Source organism: Caloenas nicobarica, chromosome 3, assembly GCF_036013445.1.
Source record: "Caloenas nicobarica isolate bCalNic1 chromosome 3, bCalNic1.hap1, whole genome shotgun sequence".
Lineage (NCBI taxonomy): Eukaryota > Metazoa > Chordata > Aves > Columbiformes > Columbidae > Caloenas > Caloenas nicobarica.
Window position 1 is genome coordinate 110,560,421 of NC_088247.1, and position 23,837 is coordinate 110,584,257.

The window sequence follows — 23,837 nt, forward strand, 5'->3', positions numbered from 1 at the left end:
CTTGTTTTTAACAAAACCAGGACAATCATCTGTCTCTCTAGTGAGAGTTAAAGGTTTCCCAGACCTGTACATTTTCAGTATGTATTTTAGGGAGCCAGATGTTTAATCTGCTGCATCAGAAAGCAGAGGAGACATAGGAAGTCCTGGCATTTGACTCTTTTATAAAATGTTTTCTGTAGCTTGTTGATAGTTCAGATTCCTGCAGCTTCTTGAATCTAAATAGGTTCTGGTGGTCTAGTTCACCTTCAGCATTTATCAAAGCTCCTGAAAACATTCATTGGAGTGAAGAAGCTGGTCAGCAGAGAGGAGTGGGTATACAAATAGCTTTGAGAGGTTGGTGCTCCACACAACAGAAATGAACACTTGCTGATATAAAGCTGTGGAAGGAGTGGATTGGTTTTAATCTTGGTATTGTTAATTTGGCAGGCTGTGTAGGCATGTTGTGATACAAATGTGTTGCAACCAACTGGGTAGCTTGGCTAAATGCTTTGAGTTTTGCTTTCACCATGCTGGTCGTGAAAAAAAAAAAAAAAAGGAGATGGAATCCAGGGTTTCTTCCAGAGTTTGGGGTGGCATATCTACTTTTCCTGTTCTCTTCATGCCTCAGGGGTGAAAATGAGGGTAGGTCAGAAGTGGGAATTGTTCTCTAATTAACCTGAGAAGGAGGGCAGCCCGTCAGGTAGCATAGTGGCTATCGTGGTTATATTGCTAGCTTGGGTTAAACTGTGACACCATGCTGAAATGTATTTGGAGGAAAGCATATTTTCAACCTGGGGATTTGTGGTTGCTGTGGCCTGAAGACAAGTAACCCACATCTGAAAACTGAATCCATCTTTTTGCAGCCTTGCAAAGATAAAGTAACTGGCAACCAGAAAGAAGCACATCCAAGTGAAAGGCAAGCTGGCACCCCCTATTTTCAAGCTGCTGCTTGTATTTGAGAACCATTTTCCTATTTCTGCCTGATACTCTTGGTGAAATGTGACTGCATTTGAGTGATACGGTTTCTCAAGAGACTTTGGTCCTACAATGTGGTAAAACAGGTCACTTGGTTCTCTGCTTATCTCATTCTCAGGAATAGCTTTGTTGAAAACAGTGATATTATATGGGTGTGTATGCAAGGAGAGAATCAAGTTTTGCCTTTTCCATGACCTTTGAGCTACATTTTTAAAGGTTTTATTAATAAATGGGTCACTAAGGTTTTCCAAGGCATGTTTGAGGCCAAGCTTAGCTGAAATCTTTTTGCAGTAGCATCTTGGTTTAGCTAGAGGTTTTGTTAAGGAAAGTGTAACAGAACAAAAGGTGGCCCAGAAGCTGTGATACTGGTTGAGTAATCCTCTAAGAGCCTGGTGTAGCAGAGTGATCTCTGCACACCAACCTCAGTGCAGGACAGCACCAGCGTGAAGAAGGAATGAAAGGGATGCTGGATATCAGGAGGACCAAACCCCTGGTGCCTGTGGCAGAGGAGATGTGCCCCTTTCTTTAGGATCTGGTTGCACTGTTAATGGGACAGCAGCCTTAAAGTCAAAGTGAAGACTTTAATTTGGCCATTGACTCATGGACTGGCTTTGAGGAGGGTCCTGGAACCTCAACTGGGATGTGTCCATGTCTTACATGCAGAAAAGTACAAGGCACCAGTTTGTTGCATTATCTGCTTTGCAAAGCTTGCTGCTATGAGCTGCTACTCCGTATAGATAAACCCTGGGTGGTACAAGGAAAGATGTGGCTGCTGGCATGGGTGCTCTCCCTTCTCCTCTGGGGAGCTGCAAGGGGCAAGAAAGCAGCTGAGCGTTGTCCCCATTCCCATCACAGCCTGCAAAGGAAGCAGGCAGCTGTGCAGAAAAAGGGCTGGAACAGGTTTTCTTCTCCCTAAGGAAGGGGAAGGCCTCAATCAGCAGGGCCTCCTCCATGCATTGGCAAGAAAATGCAGCTGCACTGGAAAGTGCTGTCCCAGTTTGCTCATCCTTGGGAGAAAAAAGAGCTGCTGTTTGCCCCTGCTGTCTCACTCACTGCCAAATATGGAGCAAGCAAAGAGTTGCTGGGGCTGTGCTGTACGTCAGCCTACATCCCTGTTGCACGCTTGTCAGCACGGTGGGTTGTGTTTATGCAGTGTGGGTTCAAATGCTCAGTGCTAGGAGTGGAATTCAAACATCTCCTTACTGGCAAAGATAGTTTCTCTTGAATGATGATTGCTGCCCATACAAGCTCACTTGTGAAGGTATTTTTCATTGCTGAGTTTTGTCCTGTCTCTCCAGCTGATGCAACTCAAGCCTTTCAGGGGAAAAAAAAAAATATATCTTGCCTCTCTTTTGCTTTTTTCTCCCCTCTGGGTTTCATTTTTATCAAGTAGAACTTCAGCTAGGTTTCATATTATGTCCAGTTTTGAATGAGAAGGAAGGAGACTTGTTTTTTTCACTACTTTGTGACAGCAGGGCATGCAGCCCTCCTGGGATTTGGTGGCTCCAGGCAGCAAAGTGGGGACAGATCATGCCAACCTTTTATCAAGAGGTCTGGCTCTCTGGAGGCTAAACCACTGTAAAACCATTGACAGTGACAAAGTAGCAGTTAACCCACAAGAGTGTGCTGCTCTGAGCAGCCAGCTGAATTTATTGGCAGAAGGGTGCAACCCAGCTGGGAGTGTTTCGTCCTGCTCTGTGGGTGTTGTCAGGGCCCAGGAGCTTTGCAACCTTGCAGAGGAATTCCCCAATGCATTGCTGAGCCTGGGTTTTAAAGGGCACTGTGTTATCAAGTGCCATATATAAGCAGGCAGAGTTGGTGGCTGAAGTGGTTGGGTTGCAGCCTCTGTAAGCTTAGCAACAGGGAATGTTAAAGACCTGTGGCAGATGTGCCCAACACCCCACGCGACAAGACAGCAGCTAAAGTTATACCAGACCTCCCTCTGCCTGACATGGAGTTATTTATTCTCTCTGGTGTTCCCTTGTTTACCACCATCTCCAGCATTTAGTCACCTATGAGCTAGTGTTACCCAGCACTGCAAAAATCTTACGGATATTGCCAAAGGGAGCTGTGTGAAGAAGTGGGCAGCAGCACATGTTGGCTGACCTATTTTTGTAAAGGGTTGCAGACTGGGTCTCAGTGGAAGGGTTTAAATTTACAAAGAAGCTCACTCCAGTGCAGAGAATGTTACAGGCAGAAGGAATGTTCAAAATGCAAAATACAAAGTAGGGAGAGGAAAGCTGAAGCTGAGGGACCAGAAATGAGGGTCCTAGGTAGGTGGGAATGTGCAGAGGACACGTGGTTGGACATCCTCGTTAGCCACATTACAGCTGTGCCTTCAACAAGCCAACAGATGGTCGTTCCTCAGCCCGATCTGAAATGGTTGAAATTGTATTAGAGATCACAGTGAAGATTGCAGCTGGAAGGCACGTGTTGGTTTTTAGTAGGCTGTGCAGTGCAGAAGGTGTTTCTCATTGACAGCAAACTCTTTTACTTCTTTCCAGTGTCGGCTTGCTAAGTTGAAGTTGCAATTAAATCTTACCCAGGCTTTCAGCTTTCCCTATCCAAGGCAGCTCAGAGAATTTTCACTTTCTCACCTGAAAAAGGTCACAAGGGGTTTTCCTTGCCTTGGGTTCAGGATGGCTGCAGGAAGGCTGGAGAATTGTGCTTGGCTTAACAAGTGAACCTAGAGCCAAAAAGCCTCATGTTGGGCTTTACATTTTTCAGTTATTCTCACTAAAATGGAAAAAAAAAAAAAAGGTTGATTTTTGGTGAAAAAAGGAAACACATGTTTTCTCCATCTGGCAAAAAAGAAGGGAAACGGAAAGTTAAACTGAGACACTGTCACAGAAGATGCAGTGAGGGCTGAATAGTTTTGTGCATTATCCTTGCGGCCAGAACATTGAGCCAGGAAGAAGGGATGGGTGTGAAGACCTGCTGTGTCCCAGGGGACTTGAACCCACATTTCAGCTGGCAGTGGCCTCCACGCTGGGATCGCAAGGTGTAGAGGCTTTGAGCTCAGCTGTTCCACAGTAATTCATCTAGAGCAGCACCTGGGAGGTGAGATGTAAGGGTGTTGGGCTGAGAGATACCCAGATCTGTGTGTTTGTTTATTTGTTTATTAAACTAACCCATTTGGTGCATCTGACCTGAATTTTCAAATAGTTTCAGCCTGATCCACATTATGTTTCCAGGAAATAAACTGGTCACTGCAATGAATACTCATCCCAGCCTTACTGCTGAGACAGCAGAGAACATGTCTTGTGCTGAACCTCCTAAACAGGCACTGTCAAAGCCCACATATGGCGTGGAATATATTAGGAAAATTTCTAGAAACACTTTGCAAAAGGTTGCTTCCCAAATAAGGTCTTGGTGCAGGTTTTTTTGGATGTCAAAACAACCGGCTTTCTTTGTTTAGAAAGCTGCAGTCTGTCTTGTTTTAACAAAAGATAGCATCAGACTTCCTGGAAAAATGTTTCTGCCAGGCATCTCTAAAATGCATCAGACAAATGCCATGTGTTGGTGACGGGTTTTACAGGATTCATTGTTCCAGACATTGAGCGATGGGCTTTGGAAACACAAGCACCACTGTATCTGGAGAGGGATCTGGGAGAAACACCGTCTGGTAGTTTCTGAACAGAAATGTTGTCAAGATAGGGAGAGAAGTGCTGCATCTCTTAGATTAAACAGAAGTACTGGTCTCAACAGGGATCTGCTGGCTCTGCTGGAGGGCCAGCCTTGCAGATCTTGTGCTTAGAAGTGATGCTGTCATAGCCGAGGAGATGCCTGCATAAAGGCTGGTGAGTCTCTAGAAGAGAACAGTGTTAAAGCTCGAAGTCTTGTTTGTGGACAAAAACGAAGCCCACCTTATATAGGGAGAGCCAAGAGTTTATTCTTAGCATAATTGAACCCTTAAGATTCTAATCTTATTAGTTAAAATCTAATTATTACAGAAAAAGAAAGAGGTTCTGTTGGTTACCACTGACACCACTTTTGTCCAGTGCCAGGTGCACATTTCTTTTACTGGTTGCTAGCAGCGTGGGGCTGCCAGTGCCAGCCTGTACTCCTTCTGTTGTCATCCCGTCCCTGTTCTCCCTCACTCCATGTCATGTGCCTCCATTTCTCAAGGCGTCTTATACCACACCTGTATTTCTTTATTTTACCTCATTATGTTAGGGTTGTAAACCCATGATGGTAGCATGAAAAGAAAAAGAAGCATAAAAAAAAGTTAGCCATGATTATCTGATCAATTAGAAGATTTGCCGTTACAGCTATACCAAGCAAAACAAGATGGCAGGTAGTTCTAGAAGAGCTCAGACAGAACGAGCGTCACAAGCTGTGTTCCTGAGACCTTGCAAGCTCAGTACAAAGCCTGTGACATGTTCTTTGCCATGACAGTACTGTGCTACAGGGCTGCAGGGACACAACAGGAGCAGACTGCTCTGTCCCTGAATGGAAAGGAGTTTCCAGCAGGTTGTGACATGAAGCAGCCACGTGAAGGGCTTGCTCCGAAGCTGATGGAAATCAGCAGGCAGCAGGTCAGGAGAGCAAACCCAAGGGCAGGTCTGTGACTGGGTGGTTGTTACAAATGTGGACGGCGGTAATTATGTGCAACCCAGCCTCTCCCTGCCCACGTTTCCTGCCGGTACAGGGAGAGAGCCGGCTCTTTCTGCAGAGCTCTTGTGCATGGCATTTAAAGCCTGTTGGTGTATCACCTGCACCGTGAGCCCACAGGTTGCTGAGGTAAGATGGTTCTTCCCTCTGGTTTTGGAGGTACAGAGTTGGGATGGGTAAATTCACATGAAATCCATGTTCAGCAGCTATCTACCCTCTCACCTGTAGTACAATGAGTGGGTTGGACTTGTCTGCATTTTTAGTTGAAAGATAACGTTTTCTGAAAGCAAGTCCAGAATCTCCTCCATGTGTCATAATTTTTTACCTTCCGTGCCCGTGTTCATTAATGCACCTCCCATCTCCCTGGATTGCTTTATTTTAAAAGCACATACTATATATAGTGTTCTTTCTTTTGTGCAGGTGGCCTCACCTCCTGGGTCCTACTGGTTGCTGCTTCCTTGTTTCTCAGCTTCACCCTGATACTTGACCCACTCGAGTGGTGTATTGCTGCCTGGTTTGCTCTCTTATTTGTCGTCAGCTCTTACCACCTGCTTGTGCAAAGGCATTGCAGGCTGTTGCGCCATGAACTGACTTTACAGTTTCTCAACTGTCTCTGTCCAGAAGGGCTGGGCGCTTCCTTTCGCTGTGGCATGTTTCCTTCTCCTGCAGTGGCTCTGCTGAGATCCTGCTGTTGTCTACCCAGCTTGTGCGCAGGGAGTCAGGCACCCTGGACCCTCTGTGTACGCTGTGGTTTTGTCTGTCTCCGGTGGTTGTCCTGCCTGCCTCTTCTGAGCACAGTGCCCTGCTCTGCACTGTCTGCTTGGACCGCTGTTCTGAAATCCTTTCCAGTGTAGGCAATGCTGCGAGCATTGCTTGGGATTTTGCCATTCTCCCTCTTCTCGTGGTCTTCAGAAGCAGCGCACATCTGCCCCAAGCCTCTGGCCGCCATCTGTCCCTCACTGGCAGCAGCTGAGCCCTTGCAGAGTAGGATTTTCACTCTAAGCCTCTGCTTCCTCTACCCTTCTTCTGTACCCCTTAGAATCATGGAATCATTTTGGTTAGAGGAGACTGTCAAGATTTTCTAGTCGAACCATTAACCTAACACTGGCACTAAACCATGTCCCTAAGAACCTCATCTGCATGTCTTTTAAACACCTCCAGGGATGATGACTCAACCACTTCCCTGGGCAGCCTGTTCCAATGCCTGACAACCCTTTCTGGGAAGTTTTTCCCAATATCCAATCTAAACTTCCCCTGGCACAACCTGAGGCCCTTTCCTCTCATCCTATCGCTTGCTACTCAGGAGAAGAGACCAACCCCCTCCATGCTACAACCTCCTTTCAGGTAGTTGTAGCCAGCGATCAGGTCTCCCCTCAGCCTCCTTTTCTCCAGGCTGAACAGCCCCAGTTCCTTCAGCTGCTCTTCATAAGGCTTGTGCTCCAGACCCTTCACCAGCTTTGTTGCCCTTCTCTGAACTTTCTCCTTGTTTCAGTGCAGGCTCAGTGAAGATGCCTTCTTTTGCACTGTCTCACCAGCTCCAGGGTGTCAGCATCTAGCTCTGCTCAGTCTCTGGTGTGGTTTTGGTAGATGTGCCTTCTTTCCAACACACCTCCTGGGTGTGGATGGGAGGCAAACCCTTCCCTGTGCACAGCCCACCAGCACATGATAGCATTGTCTCTGTGCCAAGAGTAGGGCAGCACTGGGCCTGAGGCCAGAATTCCTCTTGGCTCTTTTAACCTTGTGTGATGGAGGGATCACCATGCCAAGCTTGGCAGCAGTAGCAGGTGGGGAGAGTAATGGCCATGGCTTGCTCCTTCTCACTCCAGTTAGGTCTGTCCTACCCAGTTCTGCACAGCAGCAACCCTGCAGGGTGCTCATTCCACCCTGAGAAGTGGTAGCTTAAGTACTGGAAATGTATAACCTGCTGGCGTGTACCAGTTGCCTGTCTGTTAAATAGCAAAATGTGTGTGAAGGACTGAGGTAGTCAAGGGAAGGATTCCCAACAGCATTTCTACTAACTCCCTTTCTTGAACTGGAGGAGAAGCTAGAGTTGCTGCTACAGGAGCCAGAAGATACATTTGATGCTCAGGGATTTGTGTATTTTTTTGTTGCTTTACCTTCCCTTTTGCCTTAGTGTCTGTTCCCCCATGTGCTGCACCATGAAGGGACCTCCAAGGCCACCTTATCTCAGCCTTTTAGAGCACAAAAGCGAAGGCAAAGCTAATAGATTGGGGGTAAAGACTTGGTCTTTATTGTCTTATCAACTTGCTCATACATTCTCACTAAGTAAATGTTAAACTGGGGTTAATTGTGAAAAAACAAATGACAGCTTCTGCCATTGTGGTCACAAGTCCTGAATAAGCAGGCAAACTGGAGTTGCTCAGGAAGGACACCCTGGGCAGAGCTCTTTCAGCATTTCTGTTCAGGAGAAAAAGGCTGCAGCTCTGAAAGCACTTGGGTGTTTTCCGTAACAGATAAGTGGTTTTTATTTTGTTTTCTCACAACTGCCTGTCTGGGGCCCGTTTCATTTCCTGTGCTCTGCAGTTGAGCAGCTCAGTTTTGTTTTGGTTCTTTAATATTTATCCACATGGAGATTTTTCTCTAATGCAGCATTAGATGAATTCTGGAGCAGAGAATGTGACCTTTTAGGACAAGGCAGAAAAACAAACATTGGGTGGGAATTCGTTTTAGCACGGAGACTCTCAGTTCATGAACATAGTAAAAGCAAGCAAAATAATACATCTAGCAGACTGCACTTATGTAGATGGCAGGAACATGCGTGGTCATGAAGCACTTGGGAAGAGGTATTGAATGTTTTGCCAATGAGGGTCACTTTGGCATGAGACCACTCCTCACCTGGCACAGTTACCTGTTTTCTTCTCAAAGCCTTTCCACGGCAGGCACACACAGCTCTTCAGTTCAAGGCAGCATCTTGGTCTCAGACGTGCCGGCAATTGTGTTATTCCCCGTGCAGGCATCATCGGAATAAGTGTACCTGCAAGTCCTTGCCCACGAACTGCTTTTTTGTTCCTTAGAGGAATGTTTCTGCTATTAAGTCAGCACATTCCAGCAGCGTGCCCTGTGAAAAGAGCCTTTGTTCCCGTTGTCGATGTTCCTGAGTTTCTCTGTGTGAGAGCGGCTTTGGTTTTTACTCAGAGCAGTATCTTCATTCTCTGAGGCCATTGTGCTCTGCGGCATGGCAGGTTGAAGGGACAATGGAAGAATTGGGGCTGAGGGTGGTCCAGCTTTGGTGAACGCCTTGTAGAATCTGCCACTCACACAAGTGTCTCAGGACTTCTCCTTTTCTTCCTTATGCATGAAAATACTTTGTTTATCCTTGTGGTTTAAGGAGGAGCTGCTAGTTGCAAAGCATTTCCAGCAGTTCCCCAATATAAACAGTGCTGAGAATCTTTGAACAATGCTTCCAGTTCATCTTATGTTTATCCCACACGTGTTCCCAGTAGCTTCTGACTGAGCCTTGTAGGTACAAAAGGCATCAAGGATAGCTAAAATGGACATCAACTTCTGGAGGCAGCAGGACAGCCATTGGCTTGCTGGCTGCTCTACTCATGTTGGAGCCTGGCAGATCTGGCTCTCACTCACTTGTCCTGCAGAAAGTGTTGCTCTCTGTCCCCCGTTTCTTCTTTCCCCAATGACAGGAGCAGTCTGTCTTTCACCACATCCCAGGCCACCCTTCTTTAAGATGAAAAAGCTTGCATGCCCTATACTGCTGAGATGACGAGGTCCAGAGGTGATCGCGATGCCTTGCTCCATTCAAGTTTATCCTTTTTTGCTTCCCTGAGTAAAACAAGTTGTGCATTTGCATGACAACGTTCCTTCTGTGCTGCAGGGAACTTCTGGATCTGACTTGCCGTCTTGCCAACACTCTGAAGAAATATGGGATACAGAAAGGGGACAAGGTGGCCATCTATATGTCTGTGTCTCCCTTGTCTGTGGCAGCTATGCTGGCGTGTGCCAGGATTGGTGCTGTTCACTCTGTCGTCTTCGCTGGATTCAGCGCGGAGTCCTTAGCTGGCAGGATCACAGACTGTAAGTAGATGCACACTGGGGAACAAACCCCTCTGGACAGTGCTCTAAGACGTATCCAAATTTTGTGTTTTCTTGGCAGAAAGAGAAAAGGTTCATTCTCAGCTGGCAGGATAATTCATTCTCCTTTGCAACATACTGTGAAGAGCTTTTCCCTTAGTGGCAGATGCAGTATCCTCTGGCTATACAATACTTCATAATTTGCTTAACATTCAGTCTGTGGTGGCTTACTTCCAGACAACAGTGAAGCTGGAGGGAAAAGGAGAGATTAGGAATGGGGCCTGATTTGTTCTTTCACAGTATAATCACAGTGTTTCTTTGAGACTCTTGCACAGAGCTAATTCTGCAAACTTGATTGTGATACTGTGATTTATGTATATAACACTGGAAGTGTTTGCAATCTGCCCCCGCTCTGTTAGCTGTTAGTACAAACAGAGCTGTTCTTAGCCCAAAGCACTGGTAGTGTGGTTAGGTAAAAAGTAATGCTAAAAATACCAGCAGAAGAACAAACTAGCAAGTGCTCATGTCCTAGCAGTCACATCAGTTTCTTTATGGCTCCTTGGAGGGAATAAGTCTTACAGCAATTTTTATGCTTTTTTTCTGGTTGAGTAGAGTTAATCTATGGAGAGCAAGTACACGGTTTGATTATCCCTCACTTTTGGCCACTTGTGTGGAGGTGATGGGCTAAAGAGCTGTTTCTCTGCAGCCACAGCTCCACAGGGTGTTTCAAAAAGGTGTGACCAATTTCAAAGCTGTATATTTCATGATGGCAACATGATACAATTACACAAAAATTTACAAATGGCTTAATGAGTTACTGAGTTTTGGTAAACTTTTTATACATGCTCTGTGTTCCCTCCATCTGCTGTACAGACAACATCGAGACAAATTCATCCCAAGTGCTTCTCAAAGTGTCTTCTTCCACTGAGGTCACCATTGCCATGATTCTTTTTTTGAGGTCATCCAGGTTAGTCACTAATGGTGGCACAAAAACATGGTCTTTGACGTGTTCCCATAAGAAAAAGTCACAGAGTTTAATGTCTGGGGATCTTGGGGCCAAAAGTGTAGTGCCAAGTCTTGGCGTTCTATGTGACCTATCCAACATTGAGGCAGTGTGTCATTCATGGGTAGTTTGTCATTGCAGAGATATAGTGATTTCAGATTGTGTCCATCTTTTTGAAACACCCTATATAATAAACATAGTGTGATACAGTTCTAAGTGCTCTTCCAGAGTGCTGCTCTGTGCTGTGGCTTCCAGGAGGTTTCCTCTCAAAGTACAGGTGAGTTTCAGAAGGCTGCAGGTATCTTAGAGCAGGGTAACGCCTCTGAGAGGCTGCTGAGTTTGTTGCTGTTCACTTCAGTTTGCAATGGACAATTCTATGCAGCCCCAGAGAGAGGATGAGAAAAGGTAAAGAAGGTATTTGTGCACTAAGGTTGTAGGAAGCCTTGCACTGGTTTTGGTGCATAAGCTGTTTGGCTGGAGCAGCCATATTCACTATAACACAGGTAACTGGGACGCAACTGTTTTGCATGTTGGCTTTGCTAGACTGGAATTTAGGCATTTAAATTGCAGTGAGTGATACTTAGGCTAGACATTGGGAAAGACTTTCTTGTGTTCATGATAGGCATTGGAGTGGAACTGGTGGGAAGTGGTAGAATAGCTACCATTGGAGTGTTTTAGGAAGATTTGACTGACAGCTGACAGAAATGGTTTAGAATCTTAGAATCATAGAATGTCCTGAGTTGGAAGGGACCCACAAGGATCATTGAGTCCAACTCCTGTCCCTGCATAGGACAGCCCCACAGTTCAAACCATGTGTCTGAGGGCGTTGTCCAAACACTTCTTGAATATTGTCAGGCTTGGGGCCATGACTACCACCCTGAGAAGCGTGTTCCAGTGCTCTACCACCCTCTGAGTGAAGAACCTTTTCCTAAAATTGAACCTAAACCTCCCCTGGCACATCTTCCTGCCATTCCCTCTGGTCATATAATTGATCACCAGAGAGAAGAGATCAGTACCCAGCCCTCCTCTCCTCTGCTGGAGCAGACCCTGCCTTGGGGTGGAGGAGATGGACTAGATAACCTGTGGAGTTTCCTGCTACCCCTAATCTCTGTGGATCTCAGCTTTTAAGGTGTTTTCCTCAGTAATGCTGTTTTTGATTCCCACAAGTTATGAGTATTTGTCACACACATTTTACCGTACATCATCCCCCAAAGTAATGAAAGCAGAGTGCACATACTGGAAAACAGGCTGATATGTCTGCTAATTTTTTCTCTTTTTAGCTGGATGCAAAGCAGTTATCACCTACAACCAGGGAGTCAGGGGAGGCCGAATCATAGAGCTGAAGACAACTGTAGATGAGGCTGTGAAGAACTCTGCAAGCATCAAACATGTCTTTGTGGCTCAGAGGACAGATAACAAAGTCCAGATGGGTGACCATGATATTCCCCTTGAGGAGGTATGTTGGTGTTGGTAAACCTTGCCTGTTCTCTCTGATGTTTCTTGAAGTATATGATATTTACTGTGCTGGGGGAGAGAAATATACTGCACCAATAAATGTAGGGACCAGCTAACACAGAGATCTCAGAGACGCAATGTAGGGCTGTGCAGAATGTGTGTGCAGAATGTGTGTGTGAGAGTCTTGCGGAAAATGTAGATCACAGACACTCTGAAATTTGGGTTTGGTCTTCAATGTGCTGTGGGCTACACTGGAAATCAGCAGCCAAGGAAGACCAGGCCATCTCAATGCTTTTCTTGCATATGTGAGCTGAGCTAAAAGCCTACGAAGCAGCTACTGCACTGCAGCTGGGCACCCTAGTGTAGCTGCACAAGACTTGCCAACAATGACTGGCCCTCACACTGCTTCTGGAGCAGGTTTTCAGTGTGTGCTGCTCTTCCTGTGCTGCCACAGTACCTGGTGGGCTAACGGGTACAGCTGTGTTGCAGTGACAGCATCTGTACATCCCTGCAGTCACCTAGTTCTGCCAACACCCACGTGCACTCTGGATAACTCCTTTTAGGTCTGAGTGTTGGCCAGATCATCTTTCTCTCTGCCTGTGCCTTTTGGACCTGACTTCTGCAGGTGAAAAGAAGATGCCCCTTATGGCTTCTGGATCTCCATTCTCAAATGGATTGCCTGTATTTACAGCCTGCTAGGATTGTGAGTCGAAGCAGCTCAGTCTATGTCTGATTCTTCTCAGCATGAGCAGGGGGTATGCTGCTCCATTTTGGTACTCTTGCTGACAGTGCTGAGATTTAAGGAATGAGTGTTTCCTGAGAGCCAGAGTGCACTGATAACAACAGCAACAATGGTATACTGTGTTCAGACACTGTTCTGGTTTGTCATATGCTCTCTCAGACTGGACACTGTTGAAAGGCAGTGCAGAAATAATCAGATTCCGGGGGGAGGCTTCATATAGCCTATAGACAGTGTTGTGATTACCCCATGATGGGAGGACAGCGATGGCTTGGGAATATTTAGAACCTGCACTTCTTGGGGAATAAAACAGCAGTCGTTTTAATGTGTTTAGGTGGTACATGCAGGACTGCAGCCTAAGGCAGAAGTAGTTTTATCAGGTTTTTGGCAGGACTAAATAGAAAGTACTCATGGCAATAATGCCTGGAAATCACCCATCTGCAGGAGTCCCTGCGATGGTCACACAAGTGAGATAGGAGTAACTACTAAGGGTAAGTTAAACAGAGAAGGCAGGTGTTATTCAGAGATTTGTCTTACTCCTTCTTATTCCATAGAGAACATTCTGATGATTTTCCATAGTCTGCAAACAGCCTGAGACACTTTGGTGAACCAAGAGCTGAACTCAGCCCATTGTCAGTTGTAGAATCTGAAACATAACAAGAATTAAACCATCAATGCTGTTAACTCTGTTATTACTGCTCTTTACAGTAGTTGTGCTTTCCAGCTCTTGCACAATGGCTTATTGCAAAATGTAAGCTCATGTTGTAATGGTGCATATGAGAACTCCATCTTAGTTTCAAAAACTGGCAAGTCAGCCTGCATTGGCAGTGCTGCAATGTCACAATAAATACCTGAGATGAGCAGGAATGCTGTAACTTAGAGGTTAAGAATTACATCTGAAGCTATTGAAATGAAGAAATAAACTTAAAGCAGAGTCAATTATACTGTTAAGCGGCATTCTTTATTTTATCAGCGCTGGGGAATACTGGGGATCATCCTCCATAATTGCTCCCAAGACTGGATGCTCTTGCGTTGCTTATATTCACATAATTATTACATATGCATTACAATTTTTGAAAATTTTTACATACATCCGTGGTAAGGAGTAATTGATGATGTTAGTTATAATTGTTTAGCTTCTTACTTACAATAAATCTGTTAATTATTAGTTAAATATGAACTAAGCACTCTGCTTCTAAACAATGTATTACTTAATCTTCTGTCTCCTTCGTGTCATGCAGAAGGATCTAAAACTTGAAAAATATCCCCTCATTTTGCAGATGGTCAGAAAGCATTTATCATGTCAATTGGTTAATGATGGGTATGTCTTTTGTAACTTAATCACAGTATACATTAATTTAGCAGCTTCTCTTCACTATCAACTCTTCATATTTTACTAAGCTTTCTTTGTTAGACACTTTTAAATGATTGGATCTGCCATTGGTAGTGTTCACTTGTAAATGTAGCTTGTTCACAGTGTATACTAGTAAAAAGGCAGTACCTAGAAATTCCTTCGAAGAGCCACCTAATAACCCTTGCAGGAATCATTATTCATCCAGGACAGCACAGAGCTTGAGAGAAGCAAGCCAGCTGTGCTTTTTTTACAGCCATATGTTGAGCATCTGGAACACACAGTGATTACCACAAGTTTGTACATGCGTAAGAAAAACGTTCAACCTCTTCCTAAAAAATCTACAGTCTAGGCAGACAGCCCTCTGCTGCTGCAAGGTGCAGTGACCACAAACACCTCTTTCAAAGCACAGTATTTCTCCTTCCTCTTCCAGAACGGGCACACAAGCTGGGCCAAAAGAGAACATTGCATCCTTCCTTCCCATGGTTCTGACCATAGGAGTGGGGAGAGAATCTCACCTACCTGCCAGAACAGTGGAGTACCAAGAGCGTGACAGAAGCAGGAGAATAAAGCACTTTCCTTCTCATGGGTAGAAGCAATTAGAATTTGAGGATCAAACGGACAGAACAGTCATCCACTGCTGGGGCCAGGGAAGGGACATAAACCCACGGTTGAACTGTAGTGCTGCAGTTTTTAAAGGAAAAGGAAAGTCCTAAACAGTATCCAGTCAGCCTTGCTGCTGCTGTTAAGTGTGGTTCATGTTTGCAATCACGTTTTGGTTTTCTACCAGTAGCTTGAAATGTAACCTACCATTTTTTTCCTGAAATGTTATTTTATCTGGCCGGTTCCCCTTGACTTCTGCACCTAGCAAAGCTATTGGTGGAGAGGCTAGGTGCTATGCGTCCACAGGAACCTTTCCATTAGGTGAGCACATAAAACCTATGATACATCCATGGATGTTTGTGAGGGGGCAACAGCAACAGTGGTTCTTGTCTCTGGACACTGCTGACATGCTTACAGACGGCATGTTGGTTGACTCCATATAGCCAAAGTCTTTCTGTCATTACCACCTTTTTTTTCCTTAGGAGATGGCCAAGGCAGCTTCTGTATGCATTCCAGAGAGCATGGACAGCGAAGACATGCTTTTCATGCTGTATACCTCAGGCAGCACTGGAAAACCCAAGGGCATTGTTCACACCCAGGCTGGATACCTGCTGTACGCTGCTCTCACACACAAGGTAACTCCGCTGCATCCTCTGGAAAAGGTTCGCTTACCTTCCAACAGTACTAACAAGAGGTACTTGAACTGGTGGGGGTTGCTGTATTCTGTGTTTGCTGTCCAACTGGTTTACTAGGTGTAAACAAACTGAAAAATCACAGAATCACAGAATGTCTGAGAACATGTAAATAATCTTCATGATTTGTTCCTGGGGGATATAATACCATGCAAAGCAGAGCCTAGAGTTTCAAAAGGAAGGAAACTGCGATGCTGCTACTTAGGCATTTAAAATGTGGTAGCGTTGCAGACCAAAAGTTGTAGACATTAAAGTGATGCAGCCAGAAGATTCTGGGAAGTGTCTTATTGGCATTGGTAATGTGGATATTACTGTAGTATTTTGTAGCGGGATGCTGACCTTTTTATTTCAGAGAGGATCTGGACTCTTGAAACAACCTCTTTGCATAGTACTTATTGTCTGAAGATCAAAAATTACATTCATGCTCTATGGTTGTACCTTTTCGCTGCTTTTCTGTGTGATCTAGGCTAAATGTTTTAACCCCCTTTCTCATGAAGAAAAAAAAAGTCAAGGCACTGCTCATTGAAGCTTCTGATCTGAGCTCTGCATATGAAAAGGTAACAGTGAAATGTGGAGAGGACTGCGATGAAAGATCTGGCTTTATCTGGCTTTAGTGGTATCCCGCTGTTTGTAATCACTCCAACTCAGGCAGAGGTTTTCTTTCTTTAGGCTCACACAGTTGAATTTTTAGATTTGAATGTGCAAATTCCAGCTCTGCATGAAGGGTATTTGTTACATCAGCTTTTCTACGTGACAGTGTAATAGCCAAGGCATTCCTTTCTTTCTTAGCCTGGAAGGTATAATAGATTCTGCACCCTGGTGCAGACATGCAGGGAGTGACTGTATGCAGCTGCAATCCCTTTAGAGGCACTTCAGAGCCTGACAGGGAAAGGCACTTGCAAAGGTAAGGTGAGATTTAGCGCTCCTAGGTAGAGGGATCAGCTGACCTGTGTGGCCTCTGTGGTCTTTGCACTCACGTGTGGCACTTTTGGCACATACTCAAGGGTTGTTTTGTTTTCTTTTAATTATGATCCACTTTCTTTCATTTAAAAAGTTAGAACTGATGTGTCTTATGAGTCAGGACTTCTTCACTATACAGTTGAGGAGTTAGATTTACAGTGGGAAGCATTTTCCACAACCAAGACAAGATAATGAGTTCTCTGAGATCTGTATCTTGAATTTGATGAGCAGGGAGAGGGTAGCATCTGGAAAAAGATACACTGATAGAGAAGCTGAGCAGCTAAGAACATTTTTTCAGAAAATGCTTCATGGGCACATATGAGTTTCTCCAGCTTTCTCATGGAAACCTGTTGATATTTGTGAGGGGTCTGAGCCTCTGAGGCATGCAGCTTCCCTGCAGTTCAGGGTCAGGTCTCCCATGTGGGCTTACTGGAGTAGGCAACCTTATGTATCCAGGTTCTCTGGGCTTTGGTTGTAGCTTTGTTGCTCCAGTCTGAGTGGCCCCTGCTACAGCCATGCTCCCTGTATGTCTGCAAAAGTAGTCAGGAGGCTGGAAGCCCTGGTACTGGTCCCTCTGACTTGCTTCCTCACCTTGGGTCGGCCTTTGTGTCGCTGTGTCCTGCATGCCTGGCTCCTCTCACCCTGCACTCTTCCTTGCTCCCACTTGTGTGTATTCCATTCAGCACCTCACCTTTAAGCTCTTTGTGTCCACCAAGAGAAAGTCAGCTGGCCTTTCATTTATCTTTGCAGTATGTATTTGACTACCAGGAAGGCGATGTTTTTGGCTGTGTGGCTGACATTGGCTGGATCACAGGACATAGCTATGTTGTGTATGGACCACTCTGCAATGGAGGCACCTCTGTCCTGTTTGAAAGCACTCCAGTGTACCCTGACCCAGGTGAGGAAATGGTGGGCTAAGGTTTGACTAGATGTGACAGTGTGACAAAGGAGATTTAGAAACCCGTCTGGTGTGACCTGCCTGCTCAGGGGGAGGTAAGCGCCATTTCTTTGGAACATGTGTCTGTGACATTCAGGAACATCTGTGCATCTAGAGTGGGAAAAAAAAAAAGAAGTTGCCGTTGGTTTTGCTCTGTAGTCACAGCAGTCACAGCTTTAGCTTTGGCTCTTAACCTGCCTGCTGAGCATTTGTGATGGTATGTCACTGCTAGACATAAAAAGCCTCTTTGTGATCTTGCAGGTCGTTACTGGGAAATGGTACAAAGGTTGAAAATTAATCAGTTTTATGGAGCACCTACATCTATACGCTTGCTGCTGAATTATGGAGAAGAGTGGGTGAAGAAATATGACAGATCTTCCTTGAAGACCTTGGGATCAGGTAAGGGGCATGAAATCTTCTGAAAAAGACAGGGAGGTCTAGCTGAATAAATGAAGGTACCAAAGGAGCTCGTCTGACCAAATGCAATGTGGTTAAAAATAGATGTTAAGCAGGCTTCCTGTCCAGCTTTTCAGATATTTTCCTAGCAGAAGGAGAAACAAATTGAAGTTGGGGCCACTGAACCTTAGTGTCATTGCTTGTTTCCTAGCTTATTTTGCAGGATCACATTCTTTGCTAAAAAGATTTATCCAGTGATAAATGACATCACTTCAAATTTAACTGACATAGGTCATCTAAGCAGCATTTTCCTGCATAATTTAGGATTCTAGAAGTTCTTGTATATGACCTGCATTGACGAGGTACTTTCAGTGATATTTATTACTTGCCTTTTGGTCTTTCTGGAAAATGTCAGTCAGTTACAAGAGTGCATTGCAGTCCTTTGCACATCCTAGCAAAAATGCGGTAAGTGTTCTGCTTAAAGATCCTGCATGCAGTGTGTTGTGCACCAGAAGGGAGAATGAACTGCCTGCAACCCCCAGAGTCTCAGGCTGCTTCCTTTCTTATTTTGATCTAGTTGGAGAACCCATCAACCATGATGCTTGGCAGTGGTTCTACCACGTGGTGGGAGAAGGGCGCTGCACCCTTGTGGACACATGGTGGCAGACAGGTAAAAGGCATCCTCGGGCAGCATGGGAGGCACTGGCCCTTGACAGGTTGCTGGTGGGTAGAGAAGTATTAATCCATTTTAACTTGATCCAACAAGTCTGTCGAAAAAACCCTCCTGACATTTTGATCAGCCTTTGAAAGTCACTGGGCAGTTTCAGCACACAACAGCAACGTAACGACATATCAAAGCAATAGCAATGTTGTCTTTTTTTAAATTTTCCCCTCTAAATGTTCTTTGATGTTTTGAATGCTGGAAAATATCAATTGGTTCTAGAAACAGGAAGCAGAGATGGAATTTCTGGGCAAAGCTGGGAGTAGGCACTTTTGATTATTTATACAACTGTATTGACCTTGATATGGTCTTATGAAAAGGCATTTATAGCACCATGTAGCCACAATCTGGACTTAGGTGTGCTTTATTTCTCTTCCTGGAAACAGTCAGTGGAGGATGGAAAACTAAGCTATGTAGTCAAAGGCACCTAGTGCAACTTCTCTGACGGATTGGAAGGGAGTAAGTTGAGGCTTGCTGGCTTATCAGGTGAGTAGGGGACAGTGGCTGTCACCCAGCAGGGTTGCCTGGGAGCAGCTTCTCACAGGAGTGAGGTAGTAGGCCGTAGTTGCTTTGACCCTGGATGTTTGATGCCTCAAAAAGGAGTGCACTTCTGTTTTGGCAATGTGTTTGGCCCAGCTGTGTGCATCAGTTAAGGCTTGTTTTCCATTTGCAACATGCTGGCCAGAGCAACTAGCTCTGGTAGATCCCTGCCCAGTTGGAGCAGAGCTGGTCCCTGCCTCCTGCCCTCCCTGGCCTGCAGCGGAGGGAGGCCACAGCTGCTGGTTGGTGGGGCCCTGCACGTGAAGGGGTCCTGCAGCTCCTTCCTGACTCCATCCTCAGCACCCAGCCCTCTCTTCTGGGCACCAACATTCCGGAGTTGCTAAAGTTGTCTCGCAATATGTCCTTCTCAAGTCGTGGACCACAGTTTGCCATGGAGCCATGGACTCCAAGGATGCAGCACAGCTGCTGGCATTCTGCCTCTGCTAAAAAAGCACCATCCCTACTCTTAAATTTCTAGCTGCCATTAGACAGAATATTCATTCCCTTTCCAGTCAAGCTGCTCCTGATTTCATCTTTATTCCTGCCAGCAGGCTCTCTCTCCAGGATCCCTGTGGCCCATTTCAATGTGATGAATTAGCTTCTGGCACACAACCAAGTTCCATTTAATCCAGACCAGACTTGCAGACTCTTTCTATTTTCAGATTTGAAATAAAACAACCTCACAATTCAGAGCTGCAATTTAACTACTATCTACTTCAATTACTGATCTCTTAAACCATCTGGGTTCTCATATGCTGAGCAGAAGGAAAGCTGACTGGTGAGGTGCTATATGCTTTCCTGCTCACTGCTCTGAAATAAAACGCTGTGGAGAAACAGTTGATTGTTGTCCAGTGGTGGAGTTGAGAAGAATCTTTTTTGCTGTAATATTTTTTTGTTTGTTTGTCTTCAGTTAACTGGTGCATGCAGTGTCTCCTATTTACTCTGAAGCAGAGAGTTAGATTTTACATTAAACTGTATTTCTCCTGGGTTTTTTGAGCAACAACTGTCAGGTGAGAGATTAAAGAACATCTGCTGGACAGTCTGTAAGTGCAGAATGCTTGAACTGGGCATAGTTTCGCAGGTAAACAGTTACCAGCTCCTGGAAGCATAATATAATGATAAATATTCATGAAGTTGATTTCGTTAGAAAGTAGAATCAATCTTTCTCCACAATTGATGCTTCCAATAAAGAAGAAGCCAAATTAATCTTGGAAACATCTTATATGCCATTTAAAAGTAAAGGGAGCATAGAAAGAGATCATAGAAAAGGTTTGATGAATGCTGGTTGTGGACCTGCAGTGTCGTCTCTTGTAGACAATGTCAATATAGCTTGTTAATTGTACTGCTGTATGCAGTGTCCTCTATGACATTTTTTTCTCTGAAGCAACAACATGCTGCCAGCTAACAAAGCCTAGTAGGTGTAAAGATCAGCAAATGGTGATTTAAGAATCCGCTTGAAAGTCTTTGGATGAGTGAATGAGTGAGATAGCTGTTACAAGAAGTGATTTAAGTGGTGTGGTATGTGCAGATGAGATGGAAAATTCTTATGGCTCTTACTGTTAAAATATTAGGTAGTGCTGTGCTCTGACAGTAACAGTATCAAAGCTGTGTTTGAGTTTCAGGTATATTTCTTCACAGTGCAGAAGAGACAAGGTATTCTTACTTTTGTCATTGGTTTAATGAAAAAGTACAACTGTTGTATGCAGCTGTGAACAAAAGCTGGTTTTGAAAGACATCTCTGAATAGGCCCTGGAAGCTTTTGTTGTTGGCACCATCTTACAGAGATTTATACTGGGCTGATGCTTCTGAGATGGATTTCCCCTGAAGTCATCAGTACAAACAACCTGTCTGTGGTGGTGAAGATGATGGTGGCAGAAAGTACATGCTCCACCCTGCTGCCAGAGGTGATTTATCCATGGCAGAGGGAAGCCTGTTTTGATGCATCACAGTCCCTGCTCAGACTCTGTCCCTGCATCACTGTCCATGCTCAGACTCTGCTGTTATTGCCTAGAGTCTGGGTGGATTTGCACTACGGTGACTTTATGGGCACAGGTAACATGAAGGCATGGCTTTTCTTCTGCCAGTTCTGCCTCTAAAGAGGCAGACTTCATAGGGCATGGTAGAGCCTATAAGCCTTGCTAGCTGTCATCTGTCAGTGGCTAAAATCGGTACTTTCAAACCAATTTAAAATAGGTCTTTGCCATGCAAATAATTTTTAAAGCACCCCTGCCACCATGCAGCTGCCTCTGGAATGTGACTCTATTGCCTTTTGTGCAGCTGGCTGCTGGGTGTGAAGGATATGGCTAAACCCATGTTGAAACAAAGCTTGCGGTGCTCTATTCAGAATGAGTACTAGCTCAGGAAGAGCAACCATCAGTTCAGTCCAGGTCCCTGCTCTGATGCAGACTTTTATCTGTGCAAACAGAGAACAGGGGCTGTCTGGGGTTCTTTTTTCTTTTTCTGAAAAAATTGAAGATGACCCTTCCAAAATAAACAGAAACATGTGAAGTAGATGCATGCCTGTCAATGAAATGTGAAATAATTTTATGTGTAAGCCACATATGAAACTATTTTCTGCACGTCTGAAGCTTAGTGTTCCTCAAAGAGATCCTTTGTCATAGCCATGTCAGGGTAGCTGGATGCAAATTTATGGTCAAATTCAGCCTTTCCACACCCTGGTTTCAGTTTTCACAACCTCAGCAATGCCAGTAGAGGAATGCACTCTCAAAGTGGCAGAACATACCTTTATTTATAGAGCTGTATTTTTAGATTTTTAGGTTTTATTTCTCTCTTGTGTTTCTGAATTGGTTTTAGAATAGAAAAGATCTGATTAAGGTTGCAACCTGATTTAATGTTCATCCCAGCACGAACAAAAAAGGATGATTAAAAGGTTCAATTTTGAATAGACAATAAGCTCAACCTGCCCAGAAGGAGCGGATTAATTACAGTAATTCAGACTCCTGAATTGCTTTTCATGCTAAGACAGCTATGAAAACAGCACGAGGAGGTAAATCTGACCTTTCCCTGGTAAGATCACTTCTAGGGTAGGAAATGGAGCTGGCGAGTGCTGCCCCTGCCACCAGGCAGCCTTGTTCGTGTGAGATGGACCTGCAAGGATGTAAGTATGTGTTAGAGCTGCCTGGTTTTGTTGCTGGTTGGTGGCTGGAGTAATGGGTTTATCTGTGAGCCTGCTTAGGGTTGGCTGGAGGGAACAGAGCACAGGCGCTGAATCATTGGGGTCTTCACTGTGCCTGAGACTTGCCATGGACAGGACTGTGGGAAGATTCTTGAATGCACACACATTGTCGCTGCTGCTGCAGGGTCTGCAGCCCATCTGGTGCAAAGCCAGCTGCTGTACCTGTGTACTTTCTTTCCTCTGAGCCTTTGAAGAGCCAAGCCAGATGTCAGTGATCCTGATGCTCTGGGGCATTGGGAGCTGCTCTTCCTCTGAAGCAGCTGCTTGGCCACACTCTGTGTTTTGTGGTTTGCATCATGCAAACAGGGAGTAGGAGTAGTTCTTGATCTGAGCTCACCAAAGGGGACCTGCCTGCAGCTCTCTGCTCTCTACCTGCTGCAATACCCCCTGTAGATGGAGCAGGCCTTGGTGGTGTCATTCTGGCTTGCCAGAATTTTTTTTAATGTTTAAGCCTTTCTTGTATTCACAAAGAGCTCTTTGTTTATCAGGTCTGCACTGCTTTCAGATAGCTGTGCTGCTTGGTGTTGCATAGTTCCTTCCCAGTGGCTTTTTATTGCAAGGTGGGTTTTCTATTCTCTTCTTTAACTAAGAAGAGCTGGCATTTGATTTCATCCATCATCGGTTGGACCCCAGTTATTTTGGTTTTCATTATTCTTACAGAAACTGGTGGCATCTGCATTGCCCCCCGGCCTTCAGAAGAGAAAGCTGAGGTCGTTCCGGCTATGGCTATGAGACCTTTCTTTGGGATTGTGCCCGTGCTGATGAATGAGAATGTGAGTTGATCTTACACTGCTCTTGATTAAGAGCTGCTGCCTCCATTTATGAGAGCAGTCCAAAGTCACACAGCTCCTGGGAACCAGGGAGGAGCACTGCATGAAATATCCAGTGACGTGGCAAGACTGGAGCAGCCAACGGGATTAATGGAGTTTTCCAAGGGAAGTGCAAGGCATGAGGCCCTACAACTGTGCATGTCTGTGAGAGAACTGGTGCTGGTCTGCGAGTGTGTGGAGTGATCCACATCTGTGCTCCAGTGCTCTGTTAAACAGGAAAGCATGTAGTCTCCTGCATATACAGTTTGGTAAGGGAATCTGGCAGTTAATAAAAGTGAAAGTGGAAGGCAGGAGTCCGGGCATTTCCCTGCTAGCCTCATCCCAGGCATCCTCTGGCTGCTCAGCATATCTTTGCTGTCACCTTGGCTGGTGTTGCACTCTGGAGAATCACAGGACTCCCTTATCTGCTGTGCTGCTGGCCTTAAGGGGTGAGGAGGCATGACAGGGACAGCATGTAGTAGCTCCACAAGTGGGTAATTTTCTCCACCTGTGGCCCTCCCTGGCAGTCTGCAGTGAGCAACAGAGTGACTCTTTCCAGATCAACGACTGTTCCTATTGTGTTCACCTGATCATCCTTCCTGTGCTTAAACCTGCAGGGAAAGGTTATGGAGGGCAATGATGTGTCCGGTGCGCTCTGCATTGCCCAGCCATGGCCTGGCATGGCAAGAACAATCTATGGAGATCACCAGCGATTTGTTGATGCCTATTTCAAAGCCTACCCAGGTAAGGAAGGTGCCAAGGGAAGGCAGTTTGCACTGCAGTAGAAGCACATTGAATATTTTCAGCAGCACTTCGTGTT

The 23,837-nt window shown here is 45.2% G+C and overlaps 1 protein-coding gene across 2 annotated transcripts in view; it reads left to right on the plus strand.

Moving 5' to 3' along the window:
* The window catches only part of ACSS1 (acyl-CoA synthetase short chain family member 1), a 35,840-nt gene that overhangs the window by 5,667 nt on the left and 6,336 nt on the right, over positions 1 to 23,837 (plus strand). For both annotated transcript variants that reach the window (XM_065631070.1, XM_065631071.1), the window contains exons 3-10: positions 9,419 to 9,618; positions 11,899 to 12,074; positions 15,249 to 15,401; positions 17,169 to 17,316; positions 17,617 to 17,754; positions 18,329 to 18,421; positions 22,869 to 22,981; positions 23,635 to 23,761. In XM_065631070.1, the coding sequence (XP_065487142.1) occupies positions 9,419 to 9,618; positions 11,899 to 12,074; positions 15,249 to 15,401; positions 17,169 to 17,316; positions 17,617 to 17,754; positions 18,329 to 18,421; positions 22,869 to 22,981; positions 23,635 to 23,761 (1,148 nt within the window). The remainder of the gene's footprint in view (positions 1 to 9,418; positions 9,619 to 11,898; positions 12,075 to 15,248; positions 15,402 to 17,168; positions 17,317 to 17,616; positions 17,755 to 18,328; positions 18,422 to 22,868; positions 22,982 to 23,634; positions 23,762 to 23,837) is intronic.